Genomic DNA, 24,976 nt, shown 5'->3' with positions numbered 1-24,976 from the left:
ACATTTGCAGAATACAACCCAGGATCCCTCTCACAGAAGGAGTCTTGGGGTGTGGGGGTGCAAAGGGAGTCAACTGATTAGAGGACTGGGAAGGAGCAACATGGGGGAGTGTTTTTGCAGAGTGGGTGAAGCCAAGGCAAATCTGTAGAAAGGGCTGTGGTGCGGACTGGCAGGTATGGTTGTGAAGGCATCAGGCTTCCCATTTCTTTGTGGAGCCATCATGCCCTGCTTGTTTCACTTAGCCCTTCCACCTACAAAATCAAGAGCAGCTGAGAAAGTAGGAATCATTAGTCCTCCCAGTTCCGTATTTCCCCTTATTTTTTACTGCAAAGAAGGTATTACGGCTGATACTACTTTCTTTCATTTGTAGAAACTTTATCTGACAATCAAATACCAAAAAGCACACACACACACAAACACACACACACACACACAGACACCCTATCTATCTCAAATTCCTTTTTCCATCTGAGGCAAGTACGTTGTACATAAGTGATATTTAGAGAGTAGGGAAAAAATCTCTCCCTATGCTAGCCTTTAATTGGTAGGTTTCCCTTAAAAGGTAAAATATAATTTTGTTGGTTTAAACTAAATTATGACTAATTTTGCCATTTAGTTGTGAATTGTGATCTTTATTACTTCCTTATGTTTATGGCTCCAGCTATTCCTACTTTTTCTAAAATCCAAAGTATAATATATTGAAAATATTTTCAATTAACATGGATTTTAAATTTAAAATACTGATAAAGTAAGTTCTAACATAAACTTAATGAATATTAAAATAAAATTATTATAATGTATCTTGTTTCAGATAGAATATATTTTATTTAGAAGTGACCATATTAACCTATATTACCAGGGGAAAAAGATCTAAAAATGCATAGCTTATAACGTGAAATGAAGTAAAATAAATATTACACCAATTTAAAAGCCCATCTTATGCCTTATATAATCACAAGAAAAAAATGAAATAACAGTATTTATCAGTATTTCATCACACATGAAATAACTTCTTTTTCTTATCAATGATTGCAATAAAACTAAACTAACATAGTCCCATTAACTTCAAAAAAACTTGCTGATGGCTCCATTTCAGTCCCTGGATAATTCTATTTGAGTGGGTTTTAACTTGTTGTGATAGTACTATCTGAACAGGTAGGAAAATTCACACCAAATTCCACTTAGGATCATCTACTAACCTGGCAGGAAATTTGCCTTCTGTATGGATGAGTAAAAGCAGATGCAATACATTTAAGCTATCATTGGATCATCTGCTGATTCATTCAATATGATTTTTATGAAAAATTCATTTAAAATCACCAGCATTTAAAATAGACCTTTATAAGTTTCCATGCTTGTTTTGAACTCTACATTATTTACCATAAGTCATCTTGTATTATATTTATATAAGGCTCTGATTTATTTAAGAACAATGTTACCCCTCTGTAGCTTTTATAGACTATCAAAACCCTGATATTTCACCTCTATTAAGATCATTTATCACCTAACTTTTCCAAAAGAGCCAGTATATTTGCAAAGGAAGATGCATTATAAAGTGTCTAAACAAAGACCCAGAAATTTACTACCACTAAATTTTTATTTGATCTAGGAAGTTTGTTAAATATATCAATAAATCCTATGTTTAATTTCATCTGAGGTACATTTTTGCATAGATTTTAAGAATACTAATAAAATGCTGCTTCCTTCATAAGTTGCAGAGTAAACTATTAAAAGAGTACATTTTAATGATTTCTCCCATTTTTCATGCTTACGACTATATCCTTGGATAAGAAATATTAACAAGAGAAACATATAGTGATTTCCCAAGTCTCTTTCCCGAGAATATAGAACCAATGAGTAAAATATTAATATTACTCATGCATTCTAAACATTTATTATGCTGATACATTTAAGAAGAGTTAGAATGTTAAAAGGATTATTGTGTTTACAATTTAACTTCAGAACCGAAGTCGTGGGGTTTTACTGCTACTTAAGTAGGCATGTACCACAAATTTATTCTTCAGTCAACATTGGCTGGACACCTATTATGTGCCACGCACTCCCAATAATATAGTTGTTGTCTTGAAGGACTTCAGAGTCTGGGGCACTCTACCGCTGTTACATACACAAAAATACCTGGTTAGACAGATAGCTCAATAATCTTCCATATTTTTGATTTAAGACTAGGAGATTTGATAGGTGGCCCTAAGTTTAAAAAGAAGCACAGTGTGGATACAGAAAAAAATTAGAGTTGGATTCAATGTGAGACTAGCATCCAAAGAATAAAAGCTGGGTGAGTGCTAAATATTCAGCCTGATTCTTGCCTTACCACATCCTCTGACATAGGGATGGAAGAATTTATCCACAGAAGCAATGAAAAGAGTTTTCTCTGTCACCAGAAGGAGAGAACTGGGCTGGTATCAATGAGCCAGGAGCCAATTTCCTTTATAAAATAAATGTTTGGGTTTTTGTTTGTTTGTTGTTTGTTTGTTTTTGGCTTTCTCTGAAAAGCATAATCAATTAAATGAAAATAGCATTTAAAATATGCACAAGCTTGAATAACACTGTGCCCTCCCTCTACAACAAGTATTGATTAAAGACTTAAAATTATATTATACCATATAAATGGTCAAAAAAGAAAATCAAATAAGGCTTAAATAATAATATTCGATTGGAACTACACCATGTGGCAAATTTCATTCTCACATTGATTTTGACAGCTGAGTTATTCTTGGAGAGAAAAGGTCTGTCACTGCATGTGTTTGAAATCTACAAAGTATTCCTTTACCTATAGTATGTAACCACAGAAAAATACACCATTCCAGCTGGACAAATATTAATAGGCATTATCTTGAAATAGTAAGGAAACACTTTCTACATATCAGGCCAATGCGTATTGCCAAAAACATTGCCACTTTTTGAGAGGCAGTATATCTTTCTGAAAATGGGAAACAGAAAAAAAAAGCCTTTCATAATATAATTAGAAAATTTGTACTTTAAAAGTACCGGTAATTATGTTTACTACGGCATAACACTTCCACAAAGGAATAGAATATGATTGCTTTAGGTCACACCTTATGGCCCATATATGACCTCTGGAGGGTGAGGAAGGACATATAGAATAAAGTCCCTTTTGATGTCAACTTCAAAGATGAAAACACAATTGCAGATTCTGTAATATTTTTCAGTGCCTCAATATGTGTTTAACAGTTCACCAATTTATCCAAACCTCCTTTTGAATTGATTCCTGTTTTAGCTTATACCAGGCACTTGTGGGCAAGGAATTTCATAATTTTACCATTTCAGAAATTGACTACCCACTAGGCAAAGTAATTCTTTGCTCCTAAGTACTGATCCATCTAGAACTTCAAGTGGTGTTCTTTCAAATGTGTTTGTCTTCAAAAATGTATTTGCCTTTGAAAATGTATTTGCTTTTCAATAGTAGATTGCGTTCAGATTTATCATGTATTTCATGCCACATTGAGGACTAAAAATCAGCAAATACATTTGTTAACAGCTCTAAATAGGCAAGATGCCCTGCACATATAAGGTACACATTAAATATTTATTGAATGAATGGATATTGTTGAAAAGCCCTTACTTAGATGAATGAAAATTAGCATGATCTCCAAAAACTTTAAACAACCTATAAAGATGTTAAATATTAGCTAGAGTATCTATTTTGAGTTCTAGCATAGCATGTAATAGAAATGTTAATTATTAAATTGAACAATTTTATGACAAGGATAGAAAAAACAAATATAATCCACAGAAATAAGCACATGGCAAGAACTCAATAAACACTGACTGAATTGAACAGAAAATGAATTCACCCTTTTAAATGAAGATTAAAGTTGTGAATGACATTTGGTGAACTGGGTTTCCTCAAACTAATTTGTTCTAAGGGATTCAGGAGTGTCATTGTGATAAAAGGATATATGAAAAAAGAGGTGCTACAATCTAATTTGGAAAACATTTAGGATTGATGACCATCTTTCTATAAACTATTTTGCCGCCTTAGGCCTCTTGTGGATATCAATTTCTATAATTCTTCTGACAATGCAGGATAATCTGAATTATGTAATATATTCTTAGGGGAAACAACTCAATCACAAATGAAGAATAAAGTAATTTGTTTCTTAATTTATCATTTTTCCAATGCTTCTTAGCTGGCCCCTTGCAAAGTGTTTTCTTTTTGTTTGTGATTTGTTCATTTTAATTGTGAAATACTTCAAACACTTAGACAAATATAGAAAGGTATATAATAGACACTCACTAACCCATCACTACATTTAATAATGTTAACATTTTAGCTTAGTAGTCATCATGGAAATACACACTCAAAGAAAAGAAAGAAACAATTTGAAATCTATCAGACTAACAAATCAGGAAAACTGATAACAGAAAGTACGAATGAAGGTGTGGGGAATTAGGAAGAGGCACTCATCATTTATTGCTGGTAGAATATACAACTGATATGGAGAGTAATTTGAGAAAAACCTGGTAAAATTTTCATTTAGTGACTGAAATATTCTGCCTAATATCAAAAGATATTTATACAAATTTGACTTCTTTTACTTATATACAACTTCTAGTTATAACTTCTAGTTAGTCATACTTCTCATATTGATAGTATCAATTTTTTATTAAAAATGTACTTTAATTTAAAAAGTAGAGTTTGGAAGTAAATAAATGTACCAAATTGAATACAGTCTATTTAAATGCAGTCAAATTAATTGAAACAGATCTCATAAATAAAATAGATGACATGACTCTATGGAATGTGGCATATGCCAGATCAAAAAGATATGTACTGGATCAAAATTACAGAGTTCGGTTCTAAGACTTTTGTAAGTTACACTTTTAAAGAAAGTGAATGGCAAAGTTCCAAAACTATTTCACTGTAGAAAAGAATTGCTTTAATTGCATAAATACATTAGGGAGGGTATGAACAGCCCCCATGCTTCCACTATATGGCGTCTTATTTCACACTTTTTAAGGTTTACACAACAGTTAGGCAGTACCTGAATCACTTCCCATGGTGCCTGAATCACTGCCCATGTTGCTGTTATGTCCAAGACTTTCATCTAAGCAGCTGACACTTCCTTCTGCCAAACTTGTGTCTGATTCTGCAAAGGAAAACATTTTAAAATATTTTTAAAATATTTCTGAGAATAAACGTATTTTAACTGCACACCTCTACAGCACACAGTACATACAGTTCAATTCAAGTGGGGAAGGCACACCCAGACAATTATGAATAAAAGGTAAGCGCTTCTGGCAGGCTACATTAAAAAAAATCCACTATGGATGAGCAGCTGCTGGGTAGTGATTCAAATACATATTACCTACTTAAAGTACTACACATCCAATATGAGAGCTAAAGCAAATTCCTAAGGGTTTGTAACTTTTGTTGTCCTTCTACATGTAAATGTTGCCCAAGAAAACAATATTTAGGTTTGATATGTCTTCTAAACAAAAAGTAATACATAGAAACCTTTGAGCTCTTTTCATTTAAAATGATAGGGAATTAATAAAGTACAAAAAATTAATAAAGTACCTGGATCTACTGATCAGTTACGAAAATGATAGTTTGGCAATAAACATAAATGTAAAATCTCAAAGAGAATTTGTTCAAAAAGAATATCACTAAAGTCTGGCATCACAGTTGTACTAGAAGCTCATGTGAGGTTGGAAATAACTGTTTTTCTTTACTATAATTAGACTAAGCCTCTATCAAACAGTTATGGTTAATATGGATGGATGGCAGTGCACATCCTTCATTTATGAATCCCGACGTTCTGTTTTCAGAACTCAGGATCAATTCTTTTTGAAAACCTTCTTTCCCTCAAGAGAAGAATTCTTTTCTTACAGTTTATTTCCAAACACTTACACAATCTCATCCTTAAGCACCAGAACTATCATTAAACTGGTCAAATAAAGCAATGGTGGTTACTAATATTGGCTTTGGAATCAGAAGGACTTGCAAAATTTGCTATTCACTTTGTTCTGAACCTAACAAGTTCCTCTTATTTTAAAATGAGGCTAATCCCACTTACTTCACAGCCCTTGATAACCTTTGAGTAATATTAGATACAATAAGCTCTTGGCACAGGACTTTAATTGCTGGTGATTAGAAAATGAAATAAAAATCAAGAAATGATATATTCCTAGGATAGGAGTTCCACTAATGTTCTTCTTATAATTAAAAATATTTTATAATATTTATGCTTAAATAATATTTCATCCTAAAGCCCCTTAACAGACCAATGAGGTAGCTCTTAGCTATTTAAAACTAGTTTGAGTGTCATATTTAGGGCTGGAAATAAAAATGGATGAAAAAATAGACGCATAGTGTGTTTTAATAAAATTCTCTGAAAAGAGATGATATAATATTCAAAACTGCAAATATTTCCTTTTTCCTTAACTAGTTAATTTTTCCAAGTCAGCCATATTAAGGTATAATTTACTTACTAAAAAGAGTACTCTTTTTGTGTTTATAGTTTGAGAAGTTTGACAAATGCATACAGTTTTGCAACTTTGAAGAGTTTGACATATGTATACAGTTATGCAACTACCATCACAATTAAGATATTTCTAGCACCCCAAAAGTCTCCTCAAGCCTCTTTGTAGTAAATCCCTCTGGTTATCTGATCTGGTTTCTGTTCCAGATCAGATAACCAGTGGCAACCACTGATCTGGTTTCTGTTCCAATAGTTTTTCCTTTTCCAGAATGTCATATGAATGGATTCACGCAATATGTAGCCTTTATGTCTGTCTTTTTAAACTTAACTTATAATAATTGTGATTTATCTATGTTGTTGTGTGTATTACTAATTTGTTCCTTTTTATTGCTGACTAGTATTCCACTGAGAATCTGTGACATTTACATCTCCCATCCAATTTGGATGAGCCTATTTAGTTTAAGAGCTATAACAGAATTATAGCCAATGCCAATCAAATATGTAAGATATCTTTCTTAAAAATTAAAAGTAAGCTGATAAGAAATTTGTAGAAAAATTCTCAATGGACATACATACTGTTTAAGTATATTAGCACAACATAAATATACTAATGTGAAAATACTGTGCTTATCAGTTGTCACAGATTAGTTCTAAAACTCAGATTTGAGGAATCCCTTATGATCACACGGGAAAACCTGCATATCTCACTGAGAGATTTAAAATATGGCACTTTGCAATTCCCAGAGGTATGTCTTGTTAGAAGCTCAGAGGCGAGTGTAGGATAGAACTGTCAAGTAGAAGAGCGTTTTGGGCAGATGTACTGATGAAAAGAGAGTACGATTTGTAAGGAAAAGGCAAGGTGTAAAATGAGATGGAGAAAATGTCATCGTAAGAATAATTCTATATCTAGAAATATAGGCTAAGATTTTTGAGGCAAAAAAGTGAATTTTGACATGCTTTTCATTTGCTGTTTTAAATGTAATATTGAGAACTGAAGAGAATATCAAAATTACTGAAAAATACTAACAATTATCTAAAGTCTAAGACTGTATCATTAAATTTTCCAAGTATAATAGAAATAAAAATTGTATTTGATTTCCACTTCATTTTCTAATCATTATCAGTCAAACTTTAATCTTAAACCTACTTCATCTACATGTAGAGTCAAGATTTCTCCCAAGCTTTGTTTTAACATCCATAAGTTTTGGGAGGGAGCTATTTATGCAATGTGCATGAATAATTGATGAATTGTTTTAAAAGTTGCTACCCCAAATAGGGTATTATTAACAAAGCCTATTATCTGGAATATTTTGATCTAACAGACCAATCAGCAATGTGTCAGGAAGACACTGAACTCAGATGTAATGTAAATTTCATTTTAATCTCTCAACATTCTATGTGGTAGATACCCATTATCTCCTGTTTCATAGGCGAGAAACCAAGGCTCTTGAGAGGTTAAATGATATATCCAGATCACACAGCTACAGTGGGGCAGAATCCTTATTTCTGCATCTAAGTCCAGTGTTCCAGTGCTTTTTCCCCTAACACTAAGCATGGCTGATGATTTGGGTGAAGTTTTGTCAACACAGTGTTAAGAGCTGTGGTGGTGGTGTTTTTTAACAGCAAGAGACATTTTCATTGTATTGTCACATTTTCTATCCATCTTGAAACAGAGCTTATCTTTCCAAGAAAAGAACTTAGAGAGACGATTTTACTTTGCTAACATTTCTGGTTTCGTTGATAGATTTTCACTAACTTTACATTTAAGCGTCCACACTTCTTTTTAAACTTTTTTCTGCACTCAAATAAAAAGAACACCTCTGTTCTTGTTACATAAAATTAATTGCAGTAGAGATTATTATGAAAATGAAAGCGAATGTATAGAGCTCGATTTCTTTGTCATTTTAAGGGTATATAAATCTTCAGTTTCTCCACATAAAAATAATATTTTTTCCTAGGCAGCAAATTCTTATGCATTTTGATATGTTTTTGCTTTCATAGAAATGTAAGTGAAATTTAATAATAAAAGAAAATATAATGTATTTCTTACAATAGGGAGAACGCCTTCCCCAGAGATTTTCCTCCTGCATTCACTTTAAAAAACATATTACACACAAACATACACACATTCCCAAAAAAGCAAGATCAAGAAAGTGCTTGCGTGAAGCCAAAATTAAACCAACCTATTGAGTTTAAATGCCAAGAATTTCTGAAATTGATTTATTTAGGTTTATCTTGTTTTCTTCTTTGTATTTTTCAAACTATCTCAGTCTGGATTTAAGTCCTAATGAATAAAGTCCTGCGTTTATGATTTTACAAGTAGATCGTATGAAGTCAATTGGAGGCAGGCCTTGCCGTGAAAAGAATTTGTGCTTTGGAGTCCAACAGATCAGTCTCCAGATCTGAACTTAGCCACTACTTACAAGCGAATTAACCTCCTGTTTTAAAAAATATATAGAGAGAGGTAGTAGTCTCTATTTTCTCACTTATTGTGAGAATGATTCGGTTAGACCAAGAAAATGAAACTTGAAGAGAAACAAATTTTAAATTCTCATTAGAGGGGCTTTGAATATTGAAGTTATATTGTATAATAAGTTTAGTTAAGTTTTATATAGGTGTCATTTCCTCTAGGGAAAATATCAAAGCTAGCTATGAAACAGATTAGAAGATGATAGTAATTGAACTGTTAAGGAAAAGCAGTTATTCATATCAAAAGCTATTGGAATGAACAAAAATTGTAACTATCCAGTTAAGAGATAGGATTTTCTTTAGTAATTTTGTAAACAACACAAAAAAGAACAGTTTTGCCTACAATGACAGAAAGTGCCTAAGACCAGTCCAAAAGTCATGGAAAAAAAAAACAAACGCCTTATTTTGCAATCACATCTTGAGTATTTTGCTAATAAGGCAGAAATATTAACTGAAATCCAAGAAATTTCTTATTTAACATACTCTAGACCTTAAATACTTTAAAATGTTTTAAAATAATTTAGAAACCAAAAATACTGAAGTTTAAAAAAATTCAAACCGAAAAAAAAAGAAAAGAAAAACCAAGAGGTTGAAGGCCTTTTTAGATCTATTTCAATGTAAAGTCTGCCCTCTGCTGGAGAAAGCTAACATAGCAAGTAGTGGACAAGTAGGTATTCTTTACTCAACGAGCTAAGCTTCATTAGGTAAAATTCAAATTGATTCTTGCTTCTATTCCTACCAGGTAGTGCCTCTCCTACTTTTGGCCTAGAGGCATTTATCACCCCACAGAATATCTTTCCTTTCTTTCCCCTGGCCTCAGTCTATCACACACTATTTTTCCCGAAAAGTGGTTTTGCATTACAGCAGGAAACGTGAGGGGAAAGGGCCTCTGTGCATATTGAGAAAGACCACCATCAACTGCTCCTGTTCTCTTGCAAGTCAGTGGTGACAAGGTCTTTAGTCCACTTTCGCTTTTCATGGTAATTTCATATTTATTCTAGTTCTGACCTTGTGATGCATTTTAGCTTCACCTTTGCAGCTATCCCCACCTTCCCTCCAGTTTCATAATCCTCATGCCTGGAAGGTCCAAGCTACCCTGAAAGCTTGAAACATGTGTGCACGTTTGGGCACACACACACAAATACTGCATGGGCTTCTCAAGTGGGCTTACACTCATACTGCTAATAATATATATTTCCTTTTCTTTTGAAATAACTTAATCTTTTTTGAGAGGAAATAGATCACTTTTATTTTCAGCTCTATGTATATGGATCTACACACACGCACGCGCGCGCACACACACACACACACTCACATTTTGGTCTGTCAGATTTTCCTCTCCGTGCCAGGGAACATGTGTTCCCGCAGAATGGAGAGAAGCCACCTCCACCCACCTTGCATATTCTCTCCTGGATCCAAGCTTCTAGGAAATGAGTTCCCCAAAGAGAAAAATCACTCTCCTAGAGCCACAGGCCCACATGGCTATCCATGGAGCTCCTCTGCTCCTGTTTATAGAATTTCTACTGCTGAAATGTTTCTAACAGAATTAAATTTGAATTGTGTGTAATGAGGTTGGCTTAGACTGTATCATCTATGCCCTTTAGCCTTTGCACTTAGGTTCTAATAAAGAAAGGTAGTTATTAAAGCACAGGTTTCAAGGATAAAACCCCCCCACCAGAATGACCTATTCATTCACTGCCAGTCAGTAATGGAGGCAGAAAGTCCTAGAGTAGAGTCAGTTAAGAGTGAGGAGCCAGGTAACCACATGGGAAGTAAATCTTGGCAATAACAAGGTTTGGAGACGGCAAGGTAGAATGTGAACTAGAAACCTCTTTGGCCAGTAAGCACCTTTCAGGAAAGGCTACAGGAGTTAAGCAAATTTAAGCAGACATGAAAGGACGGAGGGAGATATGATTACATTAAGGGTGCCCAGGTAAATGTTCAACAACTGGCTCTTTGGTGGGGGGAGATGTGATTTTTAAAAGGTTTGTCAATTTCCATGGTGTAAATATTCGCACTGTGGCCAGTTTCCAACATGATGTCCTGAGTGGAGCTGGAAAGAGATGTGCACGCTGGGCTCTTACAAACCAGTAAGATCCAGTTCCAGCATTCTGCTAGATGTATTCCTCTACCTAAGAACTTACCTACAATCATCATCTAAGATGATGCTTGTACACACATACATCACAATACATTGGTATTTTATAATTATCCAAATGATTAATGGTATACTTTTAAAAGTGTGTATGTGAGGAAAAGTATTGTAAAAATTACTGAGAAATTCATTAACTTCCACTGATCTTAGAAGTCTTAAATCCTACTGCCCTCTCCACAAATGCTCTCTCTCATCAAACTGTTCCTCTGAACACATTTTGAGCTTTCTTGTGCCTGTGCTTTTGCTCATGATGTTTCTGAAACCTGAAATGTTGCCTGCCACCTCTGTTTACAAATCCAGCATAGTGCTCTCAAGGTTCAGATGAAATATCTGATATTCCTCATCTGGTAAGCTTTCTCATCAGTCTTCCTTCTTTCACAGATCTTGCATACAGATCTTGCAAGATCTATAATACAGATCTTGCATCTCTTTTACCATGGCTAGATTACAGTTTCTTTGTGGAGGCATGTCACTTGCTTTCCTGCATTAGAGTATAAACTTTTTGAGCAATTCCTCAGTGCTTGGTTCTCTCAATGAGACTATATTATCTGACCAACTCACCTCCTTCTTCCTATTTCTCTGGCTTCTGACCTCATTTGCATCCTAAAATTGTGAAGGGAAGATCTGATAGTCTAAATTAAAATCACTGCTTTTGTTAAAACTCCGCTAAAAAAAAAAGCTTTACGCTTGTAGTCATAAACGGATATCATGAAAATAAATCCAACACGTATTAACTGCACAGTAGGGAGGTTTCTTTCTGTCTTTCTGTCATAGTATCTATGTCCCCATTCCTGAGGTATGAATGGTAATCCTCCTAGAACTATTATGCAACTGTAAGCCATATAACTGACCCAGATACCTCATGCTAGGTTGCAAATAAAATACAAACTTACATAATCCTTTAACAAGTACCAATATCAGTATCAGCATCAGCATCCCTCTCTTTCTCTCAGCTCAAAGTAATATCTGTCTTTTGGATTGCCTCAGTAGTTCTGCTAGTTCTCAATAATCAATGATAACTAAATTTAGAATAATAAAAAAGTAAAGGAGTGTGCTATCTTACTCCAAACCAGTCCTGATATAGCATGAGTGATTCTGAAACAGTCTTATTGTAAACTACTGTATCAATTATTTTTTTCCACTTAGGTTTCAAATGCTATGGTTTTATTTCTAGAGATTCTAAAAATCTCTAGATTTCTAGAGGTTAGTGCTACAGAACATTATTCTGGTCCTCAAGTGCAAGGATAAATTTTGTGGCACTTTTACAGAAATTAGTATAGACCAAATCTAAGATTGGACTTTAGTCTATAAAAAGGCAAAACAAAACAACAACAAAAAAAGTGCTATAACAGATTGGGCCAGGGAGAAGAAGGCTGTTTTATAAAGGTCAATTTTTAAACCCCTCCTACAGAACATGATCTATGCAAAATATATCCACAATATATTCCAAAGCATAATGTCACCGGATAAACCTAAGGAGTGGAACATATGGGGAAATATGAGAAAGAAGGTATTAAAGTCTGAAAACAAGCAGGTTGGTAAGCTCATTAGCTGGGGTGGAATTTTAAAATCTTCACGTGAACGAATATATAAATCAAAATACACACATGCAATCACAGTCATGCGCACTGTATATTCACACATGGCACACTCTACAGTTACATTATAATCTTTCACGCTGAAACAGTGAAATTCCATTGGCTTTATAAATGTAAAGGCGCCCTCTGCTGACCAATCTGAGGCATTTGCACTTTCTAGTTTTCACAATAGGGCAGCTCTAACACAATGATTAAAGAATTTGGGGGGATTTTCTGCTCCACTCTGCATAAAAGTTTACACCAAATGCAATAAAGTTGATTCAGTTTTAAATGTCAATTAATTTTCTTTGATTTTATTGTAATGCATTAATTCCTAAAATAGTATAATGAAAAAAGGTTAATGTGAAGTAACTGCTCCCTTGTTTTGATAAAGCAACAGTAGCAGACAATTAAAGACTGATTGCACAACTAATTTTACTGTAAACTTATAGAAGTCAAATAACCCAGTAAATTATTTGCTATAATTAAAATGTTTTTAATAGAAAATGAAAGCAGGCTTTGTGTCCCTCTGATGTTTCCTAGGGAAATCTGGTCTAGAGAAACACCCAAGTTTTGCAGTTATCTTCTTGTTATAAGACGACCAGTGACTTCAGAAAGCAGAACTATAGCATCCAGCATTAAATTCCCATTAATAGTCTGAGAACTGTTCAAATGTCGTTTAGAAATTTTGTTAATTTGGAAAAGGGCAAATAAAAAAATGGATATATCTTAATTACTAACCACTTTTGTAATGAGAAGCAATTGATTGTAAACAGAGGTGGGAGGAGGAAAAAGGACACATATCAACCCCCAAGTTTGGAGATATGACGAAATCACTCTCTAGAACAATCCACTAGAGAGCTCTGATATGTCACCTCTAGTGCCAAAGAGATATGTGTTTAAAATTAGTTTCAAGGTGGGCCACTGTTACTGATGGTAGTGTGTCTTATCCATCAGATGTGTTACACACACACACACATAATCTTTGCATTAAAGCTATAAATAATTAACAACATTTGCGTAGCTCTAAGACTACTATGCACTGAGAAAATATTTGAGAAACTAGTTCAGAAATAATAATTATAAATATCTTAATTTAAAATTACAAATAATTTGAGTCTTTTCTTTTTACACATATAAAAAATCATATTTACAGACTGTGTGCAGCTTAAGGGACAAGTTCTTTTCAATGCTATCTTGGAAACTATTTGAAACTTTAACCTAATATAATGGAATTCAAAATAAAGACTAAACATTATCAATATCAAGAAGATACACAAAACAAAACCACAAATGCATATTAGAAGATATGGAGTACCTCCACATTTACCTCGATTGTTACTTCTGTCAGAAAATGCTTATGCAGGCAAAACCCTTCCATAGTAAATTCTGCAAGAAAAACTTCAATCAAAAGAACTCCAATAATTTCTCTGGACTAATGGTACTTTATAAGTTATTAATGTCAGTAATTCTTAGTCCTGAAGATAACAAGGAAACAAACAGACACTTGGAATGCCAGCAGCGGTCTCTAAAGCGAAGGTCTGAAGCAAACATGCTACATTTTCATAAATAAGTGACCCTTTGCTAGTGCTCTGGAAAGGGCCAGAATGGATTAAACTAACCTGCTCTCAAATCCACACGTGAAATCCATATATCATAAGGAACCTAAGGACTAGAAGGCCGTTAAGATGTTTGTGAACTGGATGGTTCGTCAGATTACTGTTCGGTTTACTGTATACTCTTACATGCTCTCAGACTATTATATATTTTAATACTCTGTGCTATTCTTTCATGGCACTTACTGCAAGTGTAGCTCTACAGTTACTACTGCTGGGCCAACACCTCCCTTAGTGGAAAATTCCATGGGGGCTGAAGCCATTTCTTTTTTTTTTTTTTTTTTTGAGACAGAATTTTTTTGCTCTTGTTGCTCAGGCTGGAGTGCAATGACACAATTTTGGCTCACTGCAACCTCTGCTTCCTGGGTTCAAGCAATTCTCTTTCCTCAACCTCCCGAGTAGCTGGGATTACAGGCACCTGCCATCATGCCCAATTAAGTTTTTGTATTTTTAGTAGAGATGGGGCTTCACCATGTTGGTCAGGCTGGTCTTGAACTCCTGACCTCAGGTGATCCACCCACCTTGTCCTCCCAAAGTGCTGGGGTTACAGGCGTGAGCCACCATGCCTGGCCTGACTCATTTACTCTTAATTATCTCTTACCATCACAATCTCCAGATAGAGTCAATTAGGCTCCGTGGCCATGAAGCCATTTCTGATATGTTCCTGAGTTCACAGTACACAACAAGGTGCCTGGCACATGATAGGAGATTGGAAAATAGTTGTTAAATTAAAGAAGTGAAAAGAAGAGAGGGAAGGAAGTTAGAGTGAAAGGAAGGAGGGAGATAGAGAGAAAGGAACCCAAGAGGAAAAAAAAAAACATAAAAACCTTTTCTGTCCCTTTTCTGTCATATATATTCTGATATAATGTCTAATATCATTATTAAGATTTTTTTCACAAGATGCATCTTTAAGTTTTATACTAAGAAGTAAAAATTTTAAAAATTGTAAAACTTTTGCCTTTAATTTTGTTCACTAAAAATTCAGAGTAGATTAACTACAAGCTAATGCAATGCATTAGTCTGTTCATCTTTGATGATAAACCCTCATTTAAGATGCAGCGCCATCTCTCAGCATTAGCTCCATCTTCACTTCTTTCTAGTGTGAATTTACAGAAAATGGCCAGTAACTCATAGAGATGTCGGGTAGCCTGTAAAGGACATTTATTAAAACATGAAAACTCCACACTCGGATAGCGGATTTTGGCATTCCTATAGAATCATGATTTCTAAAGGAAAGTGCAGCTGTTCAAATGAAAAATAAAACAACAACAACAGCAACAAGAACAACAACAGCAACAACAAAACTATCCTGTATAAGCTTTGCTATTAGCAGCAGCAGCATCACCAGAGTTTCTGAGAAAGGTGGAATAGCATTACATTAAAAAACAAACAGCAGCTCAAGTCTATAATCCCAGCACGTTGGGAGGCCAAGGCAGGAGGATTCCTTGAGCCCAGGAGTTTCCGGACAAGCCTGGACAATATAGTGAAACTCCATTCTCCATAAAAAATACAAAAATTAGCCGGGTATGGTGGTGCATGCCCGTGATGCCAGCTGCTTGGGAGACTGAGGTGGGAGGATCACTTGAATCTGGGAGGGCAAGGCTTCAGTGAGCTATGTTCATGCCACTGTACTCCAGCCTGGGCGACAGAGAGACAGCAAGACCCTGTCCCTGCCCGCCCCCCTTCCCCCCCAAAAAAAAGAAAAAGAGAAAAATCCACACTCAGGCTAAAAAGCAAGCTAACCGTGAAAACAATTGGTGCTATTTATGACAATGAATTGATATCTTGCATACTTAGGAAGCTCATATAAGCCAGCAAAAAGAAGATGAATACCCTAATAGAAAAGTGAATTTTAAAAGTATTGATAATTAACAAAACAAAGAGAATGAAGTTGTGAAATTCTTTTTCAGCAGAAATAAGAACATGTAAATTCAAATAACAAAATACCCTATTTAATAGCAGCCAAATTGAAAAAGATTGAACATGATAATATTATTCGTTCTCGTAGAAAAGAATTCAGGGAAATAAGCGCTCATATCGCATACTGTTGGAGAACATGTAAATTGGTACAAGTTCCTGGAGTGAGATTTGACATTAAGTATCAAATGTGTTGAAATTGTATAAATCATTTGACCCAGAAATTCCAATTATATAATATGTTTTTAAGAAGCAAACTGTGACATAAGTACAAAGAGAGCTATCGAGGCATTATTTAAATGTTCAACAATTGGTCAATTAATTATACTGCATCCAAATGGTGGGACCATTATTTAGTCATTAAAAACCAGGCTGTAGAAGAATATTTAATGAACATAAGAGAAATGACACTATATATACACATTCAGGTATTTTAAAAGCCCAGAAGCACACATACTCAAATGTTAAGTGTAATATCCATATTCTGGGAATATTGGTGACTTCTTTGTGTGTTTCTGTGTATTACAGATTTCTTGCAATGCATGCGTATTACTTATCTAAGTACAAAATAACAAGACCAGGCGCAGTGGCCCATACCTGTAATCCCAGCACTTTGGGAGCCCAAGTGGGCGGATCACCTGAGGTCAGGAGTTCGAGACCATCCTGGCCAACATGGTGAAACCCTGTCTCTACTAAAAATACAAAAATTAGCCAGGCATGGTGGCAGGTGCCTGTAGTCCCAGTTACTTGGGAGGCTGAGGCAGGAGAATCGCTTGAACCCGGGAGGTGGAGGATGCAGTGAGCCAAGATCATGCCACTGCACTCCAGCCTGGGTGACAGAGTGAGACTCCAGCTCCAAAAATAAAATAAAATATAAAAATAATAAACTTTGCAGTGGTGTGCTACAGTTAGTTTATATGGGCTCACAGGAGCTAACTGGTAACTTTTCAGGAATTTTCTGAGTTTTTAACCGTAGCCATTACAAAAATCAAATTATATTAAATTATTATTATTAAATTATATAAACTTACAATTAAAGAAATTATTTTCAAGCAAAGGTAATAAGGTATTTAAAACTCATTACTTAATCATTTAACTGTCATCTTTGATCTGGAGGCTATCTCCGTCTTTTGCATCTGTACAGTGGGAAAGCTGTACAATGCCGTGCCACTGCACAGCTCTTCCCAGCTTTGTGTTCAGTGAGCTTATGTTGGAGGCTTGAAATAAACCTGAACGAGAACATTCAAACCACAGAGACTGGCAAATGCTACAAACTAGAGCTTTTTCTTTTCCCCAGAGAGCTACGTGTTACATTTACTAGCACACCACAGGCTTTAAGCAACTATTTATTGTGAAAACAGAATAAGGCCTTTTGGCAGAGAAGGCGAGAGGTGGATTATCCTATTAAGAGCAGATTAGAAAGGGAAAAAATAATTAAGTAATTTATTTCTACCAGGGCTGTTTCAGTGTCAAAAAGGTGGACATGGTGGTCTTCAGTCCTCACCGATTAGTTAAGGCAATTCAAGCCAAACCCTAGTTCAGCATCCATTCATCTTCCTTTTTATAGCTTTGATTTTAATTTTTACAACCCAGTTGAATCTCTCTGAGCCATCCCAGTTTAAACCAGAGAAAAAAAGTAATGGCTCTGTTTTATTTTCAGGATTTTGGGTGAATTAAATTGACTGATCTATTTGAAAGTACTTTGAAACCCATGAAATATAGGGCATTCTTATGATACTTATCTTACAATGACTATGGATTTCTTATAAATTAAAATTAGATGCAATTGTGTTCATATTTATACCACATTGATATTGGATTAGTTTTATAAAGCATTTTGGCCAAGAATTATTTTATTTTAATCTCCTCTAAAAAATATTATTTTAATATAAATGTTTACTAACCTTAGTGCCCACATTTTCTCCCTCTGATTAATAGGTTCTGCCCAGTTGGTTTTCTGGAAGTAGTAATTACTGTATTAAAGTATGTATGCGTTTCAAGTACCTGAAACTGCAGAAAAATCTGCAAAAGATGATTCTGATGAGTTATTCTCCATGCCCCAGACCTCCTTCTCCAGATTTGGCTGAACTGTGGTTGAAAGAAGTTGCTCTTCCACTTGAGGACCATCATCTTGTGATAAATTCTCAATCTCTGTGAATAACAGTATTAGAATGCAAATCATAGGGCAACACAAGTTTTTGTAGAGCATACATAACTGTTACTGTTATTTTGAAAACAAACCGGAGGTTCCTAATAGAGGTTGCCTGAATGTTTTTAAATACTTTGAAGTTCTAAACAGAATGTAAATTGTATTACAATGGAGGATTTTATACAATATAAATCGCTGTTATTGTTATTTTGAAAACAAAATGGAGAGCCCCCAATAGAGATTTGCTTTCATATATTGTAATATGTTGATATTTCGAAAGGCTTTGAACGTGCTTCTGTTATGGTACAGTATTTTTAATTGTAATATGAACACAACGAGTAGTTCTTTGTAATGATTAGACTGTAGCTAAAAAAAAAAAATAAGGATTATGCTAATGACAAGAAAAGTGATTTCCTGTCTGACCATCACGTTTAGGAAGTAAGTTACTTATTCAGTGACACAAAGTTACATTTAAGGCTGAATTAATGAAAATGCAAATTTGGTAGTTTTCTTTAGCTTTGCTCTTGCCATTTTGTTTCCTCACTGTGTGTTCTGCATGAGACGTACATCTGCTTTAATGTCAGCCTATACTCATGTATTCTGAATTTCTGGGGATTTTTAAAACTTAATGAAATATTCTGTGTCCTTCCTTTCTTCTTTCCTCCATTCCTCCCTTCCAGCTTTTGCCACTTCAACTGTATGTAATGGGTATTTTATTAAGGGCTTATGTGGGTTAAAAAGAAAATCAAGAGTTTTTGCCTTTATGAAGCTGCAATCTGTCAGAGAAGACTGATGCCATAAGGAAAAATTTCTAACATATCATTTTTTATTATCTCATCTTAAAGAACACAGGGAAAATGTGCCCCACTTCGTATGGAAAATTTCCTAAAGAAAACTGTTGTGACTTTGGACAAGAAGAAAACTTGGCAATGTTTGCAGTTAGATATTAAGTATGTTAGGGACTATTATAATAGTTAATTTATTTTGAACTCACCATATAAATACTTTACATATATTAAGTTATTTAATTCTCAAAATAAACCTACATGGTAAGTAATATTATTGTCTGCATTTTACTGAGGTGATAAGTAATATTATTATCTCCATTTTATTGAGGAGTAAACTGAGGCACAGAGAAGTCAAGAACCTGGCCAAAGGTCACACATTCAAGGAAGGAGCCAGGATTTGATAAGCATCAGGATCTGATATGTATCAGGACCTAGAGTCTAAGCTCCTACATTAGTCTGTTTGTGCTGCCATAACAACAGGACCCAGAGTCTGAGCTCCTACATTAGTCTGTTTGTGCTGCCATAACAAAACACCATCAACTGAGTGGTTTAAACAACAGACACTTCTTTTCTCACAGTTCTGGGCACTGGAAGTCCAAGATCAAAGTGACAGCAGGGTCAATGTCTGATGAGGGCTCTCTCCTTGATTTGCAGATGGACACGTTCTCCCTGCGTCCTCACATGGTTAAGAAAGAGAGAGAAAGAGATGGATGTTTCTCTTTCTCCCTCTTCTTAAAAGGCCACAATTCTATCAGATTAAGGTCCTGTTCTTATATTCTTATGACTCATTTAATCTTTTTTTTTTTTGAGACAGAGTCTTGCTCTGACACCCAAGCCAGAGTGCAGTGGCACAGTCTTGGCTCACTGCAACCTCCCTATCCTGGCTTCAAGCGATTCTTCTGCCTCAGCCTCCCGAGCAGCTGGGATTACAGCTGCATGCCACCGTGCCTGGCTAATTTTTATATTTTTAGTAGAGATGCGGTTTTGCCAGGTTGGCCAGGCTGGTCTCAAACTCCTGACCTCAGGTGATCCGCCCACCTCGGCCTCCCAAAGTGTTGGGATTACAGGTGTGAGCCACCATGCCTGGTCTGGCTCATTTAATCTTAATTATCTCCTACTATCACTATCTCCAGATAGAGTCATATTAGGCTCCAACATATGAATACCGGGAGGACAAAATTCCATCCATAGCATTTTACCATTGGCTTCCCAAAATTCATATCTTTACTACATGCAAAATACATTCATCTCTTCTCCTCAGCCCAAGTGCCTTAGCTCACTGCAGCATGAACTCTAAGTTTAAAGCCAAAGTCTCACCTAAACATTGTTTAAATCAGACATGGATGAGACTGGAGGTGTGATTCATGATGAGGCAAATTCATCACCAGCTGTGAACCTGTGAAACCAGATGAGCTACATGTTTCTTTTCCATAATACAATGGTGGGACAGGCATAGGATGGACATCCTATTCCAAAAAGGAGATATAGGAAAGAAAGAAAGGGTGACGGGTCCCAAGCAAATCCAAAACTTATTAAGGTAAATTCCATCGTATCTTAAGACTTATAAGGCTTGAGAAAAGCTCTGTTTGGTTTGATGCACTGCCTTCCGGGTCCATGGAATAGCAGGTTCACTTCTAGGGCTCTGCAAGACAGCCTGCTGTCTCTTAAGGGCTCCATCCACACAGCTTTCTGTGAGGGTAGCTCTGCTTCTAAGACACTGGGCAGGGTCATCCTGCCCACTAGGCAGAGCTCACTAAAACCAGAGAGACAGGCTTGCCCTTTGAAACCAAAAAGGAAACTGCCTTGGCCCCTGGGCCTGTGGTGGAAGTAGCAACCCTGATGACTTCTGAATCACTTTTGGGGGCATTCCTTCCTTTCCTTGAAGAACAGTACACATTCACAGCCAAATAGCTCTATGGTCTGGTTCTGTAGAATCCAGAAAGTCCAGTATCCTTTTCTCATTCTGTCCTGCCTTCTCTGTCTCCTTCGGTTCAAACTGGAAATGTATTTGCTGGTATAATGTATCTATTCCTACCTTCTGCTGAAATGACTGATTAAGTCCATGAGTGGCACCCATGATCTTGTTATCAATTGGTTGTTCAGCCACACCCTTGGTGTTCTCTTTATAACACAGTTTCTCATTTTTTGCAATATGAATAGGCTGAGGATTTTCCAGATATTTAAATTTTGGTTCCTTTTTGCATAACAGCTCCTTCAATTAACTTCTCTTATTTTGCATTTTACTATAAGCAGTCAGGAGAAAACAAGATGCTCCTTAAACATTTTACTAAGAAATTTTCTCAGCCAAATATCCAAATCCATCACTTGTGAGATCAAGTTTTATGCCATTTTATAAAAGGATCACCTTTCTTCCAGTTTCCAATGACATTTTTCTCATTTCTTTCTGTGACTTCACCAGAATCACCCTTAACACCCATATTTCTACCATTCACCAAAAACTCTTACAGTCTCTATCAATTACCCAGTTCCAAAGCCACTTCCACATGTTTAGGTATTTGTTACAGCAGCACCCCACTTTTTATACCAAAGTTTTCATTAGTTTGGGTCACCAGAACAAAACTGCAATGATTATAATTAATGAATAGTTAACTTTCAATTTGTCTTTCATACGATATTTTTGGAAACACAGGATGCATACTAGGAAAAGAAAATAAGATAGCAGTTTAAGTGAGGTTTACAAATAATGTATGAGAAGGAGTTATAAAATGTTACGTTATTACTATTGTTGAATGCTTTTTAAAATCTCACATTAGGTAATGTTGAGATATATTGACAAAACAATCCTTTTATCAAATGCTTAATACATTGCTTAAAAATGTATAAAATGTTCAGAAGAATATGCAACAGATTTTTTATAACCACTAAAATACTTTCTTCCAAGGTATTTGTGTATATTCAATGTTAAATAATCTTGATAAAAATTTCTGGTAGTCATATCGTTTCTAAAATAAGGTAGTAGAAAGGGTGTTGGTTGAACTAAAAATGGTCTTTGATCAGTTGATTTTTTCCCAGGCATCAATTTCCTCATTTGTAAAGGTGATAAAATAGATCACCTTTACAATGATGACATATCACATACGTTCCACTCTTAAATTTTTGATTCTAAAAATCTTGGTGTTTAGCATTGTGTCTGTCTGCTTTATTGAACTCTCAATCACTAGGCGGAATAAAAATCTTCCTAAGTAAAATTACAAATACCTGCATTGCTTTCTGAGCAATCAGTGCCTGTTAACTCTTGGACAAGTTCATTGTTTCCTGTTTGACGAAGAACATCCAGAAATGGAGAGAACCAGTTTTCTTTCTGCACAATCCTTTTTAGTAGTTCTCTTACACCTGATTCATTTCCGTTGTTTTCTGCAGCAGCAATCTGTTGTAAGAGAAAATTAGAATTAAGTAAGATCAAACGTCTTCTGAATAACCTTAAACAGGAAATACCATTTAGAAAAACTGAGCAATTAAGCATAAGTATAAATAAAGGCTTACATTGAAACATTGAAGAAAATAGCAATGTTACCTGTAGCAATTCTGAAGTCGGCAGGGAAAAAAAAAATCTCTGGACCAAGTGTCCTTTTAAATATGAACCATTTTTTTAACGCTATTGAATTATTCAAACCTGACACCTAGAAAATAAATTTTACCTCAACCATTCTCGAATAAAGGGTAGAAGAGAAAGTATCTTTAGTTTGTAGCTATGTTATGTCTGTTTTCACCAATTTCTTTCTGTATATCTAGGACTGGCTATATTTTTTCAATCTATGGAGTCTGTAAATGGGAAATCAAACATTTCTTATCTAATTCTTCTTTCTTCATGATTATCATTATGAAATAAGTAATTACTACTGCAGATTTATATTCTTTCCTATTTAATATTTGCGCAGTTGATTATTACTATAATCAATTTTTCTCAAATTTATGTTTATTTAATGTGGGAAATTTGTTTTTATATCTTTTTTTGGAAATATGGGGCAGAATTATTTTTATATCCATTCATTAGAGTCTTTAGCCTTCATTTATTTTCTCTTTTAGGTTAATCTAGTAAATTCCTTTTAAATGTGGATCATTTGTGTAATCATTGTCACAGCTCATTTCCTTAGGTCATAATACAGCATAAGGATTTGAAGGAAAGATGAACTCAGGCCATGTTTAGACATGAAAGAAGTTAGGCAGGACATCATTAGCTTTCTGTGGCATTTGGCAATTTACTTCATCTCCCTTGACTTCGGTTACAATATGTGGAAAACAAGGCAGCTGAAAAGAAATTTTGGAGTTTCTATATCTTAGCTGCACATTAGAAACAACCGTAGAGCTTTAAAAAATACTGATGCCTAGGAAACACCCCTAAAAGATACTGATTTATTTTATCTATGTTAGGAACTCAGATATTAAAGAAAAATTAAAGCATCTCATGTGATTCTATCAACCTCCCAGATAAGAAATATTGCCTTTGATATTATCAAAGGTCCTTCTCAACATTTGCCAATCTTCCACAAGTATAATTTGGATTGTTTAGTTCTTTCCTATAAATTTATGTATTTTCTAGTTCTATAAATATATTCCATAACCTTTTATGTCAGAAATTTGGTAATGTTTTTGGAACAATGTCTGGCACTAGCTCAGTGTAAGAATTATTACGGATGACTGGGAAGAGTCATCGTTACAAATACCTCACCTGCACAAGCACATGCAGCATGGTCTCTACCCAAGGGATATTTCCGTCTTAACATCTAGTAGTTAAGAATGCTGTTCTAGGGGACTTGTATTAACCCAGCAGCCCAGAAGTAGGTACCAATATTAACTCATTTACAGATCAGAAATCCGAGGCACAGAGATGTTTAGTTATCTCTCTGAGGTCACAAAGCCAGTAAGTGGCAGAATTAGAATTCGATCCCAGGGAATTGAATTTAGAGGCTGAATCCTGCCTTCTTGAACTATAATTATAGCTTATAATTTTCTCCAATTTTAAGTTCATTTTCTGGCAAGAAGTGGTTAAAAATAACTATTTGAACTCAGTAAATTTCAAGTGAATTCAGTCCATGTCATCACAACATTTTCTAAGCAGATTTTTGCTCATTTTTTACCATTTTTTTTCTAACTCTCTTAGTCTCCTAGTGGAAATTCTTTGGCTTCCCTGGTGTTGTAACATCTTTATTATCATCTGCTAATTTAACAAGTAATTGCTATAGATGTAAATAAGACTAGTTTCAATGCCTTCTTTTAACTCAGCCATTCTCATATTTTATTACCCCATCCTTTAATCAGCTTTAAATATATTTGAAAGAAGCAATCAGGAAGGATTTCCTTAAAAAGAACCAGAGAGGCACTATAACAAATACTGTTATTAAAAAATCCCTAAGCATGTTCTATCCACAAAAGTTTCTTCAACTACTAATCTATTAAGTCAACTTTTACTGTGGAATCATATTTGTCAAGCTTTCTTTGCCTTTATTGAGTCCAAGCATGTAAGGATCATGATGTCATTATTTCCTAAACATATTCTTACAATTTGAATGTGAACTACATATATCTGTGCAATTTTAGCAGCCTCATCAAGATGCTGAATTTTTAAGAAATCTTCTCAGTTTTGGTGCTGGAAAGTACATCAACTCCCTTTGAAGCAATTATATAATTTTAAAAATTTAATCTGTTCTCCTAAAACATTGTAAAGATATTAGATCCCAATATGTAAACACAATTACAGAAATTCGTGGAAGGCAAATATTTAGATTTGAGACTGCAACAAGTCATAAAACGATTGTTACCCATGCCCCCACTCCACTCGAAGTTTTCTCTATGAAGTTAAAAATGGATGGATGTTTTCAT

General features: G+C 34.9%; 1 protein-coding gene across 2 annotated transcripts in view; it reads right to left on the bottom strand.

The window, feature by feature from the left end:
• IFIH1 (interferon induced with helicase C domain 1) overlaps positions 1 to 24,976 on the bottom strand; it is a 51,568-nt gene that overhangs the window by 21,528 nt on the left and 5,064 nt on the right. The window contains exons 2-4 of one of the 2 annotated variants that reach the window (XM_033231293.1): positions 22,355 to 22,523; positions 18,203 to 18,349; positions 5,025 to 5,129 (exon numbers count right to left, since the gene is read on the bottom strand). In XM_033231293.1, coding sequence (XP_033087184.1) covers positions 5,025 to 5,129; positions 18,203 to 18,349; positions 22,355 to 22,523 — 421 coding nt within the window. The remainder of the gene's footprint in view (positions 1 to 5,024; positions 5,130 to 18,202; positions 18,350 to 22,354; positions 22,524 to 24,976) is intronic. The other variant, XM_033231294.1, reaches the window with a different exon arrangement.

Source organism: Trachypithecus francoisi, unplaced genomic scaffold, assembly GCF_009764315.1.
Source record: "Trachypithecus francoisi isolate TF-2019V2 unplaced genomic scaffold, Tfra_2.0 Lachesis_group13, whole genome shotgun sequence".
NCBI lineage: Eukaryota > Metazoa > Chordata > Mammalia > Primates > Cercopithecidae > Trachypithecus > Trachypithecus francoisi.
Note: the sequence above shows the minus strand (reverse complement) of the source record. Positions and strands in the feature narration are given on the sequence as shown.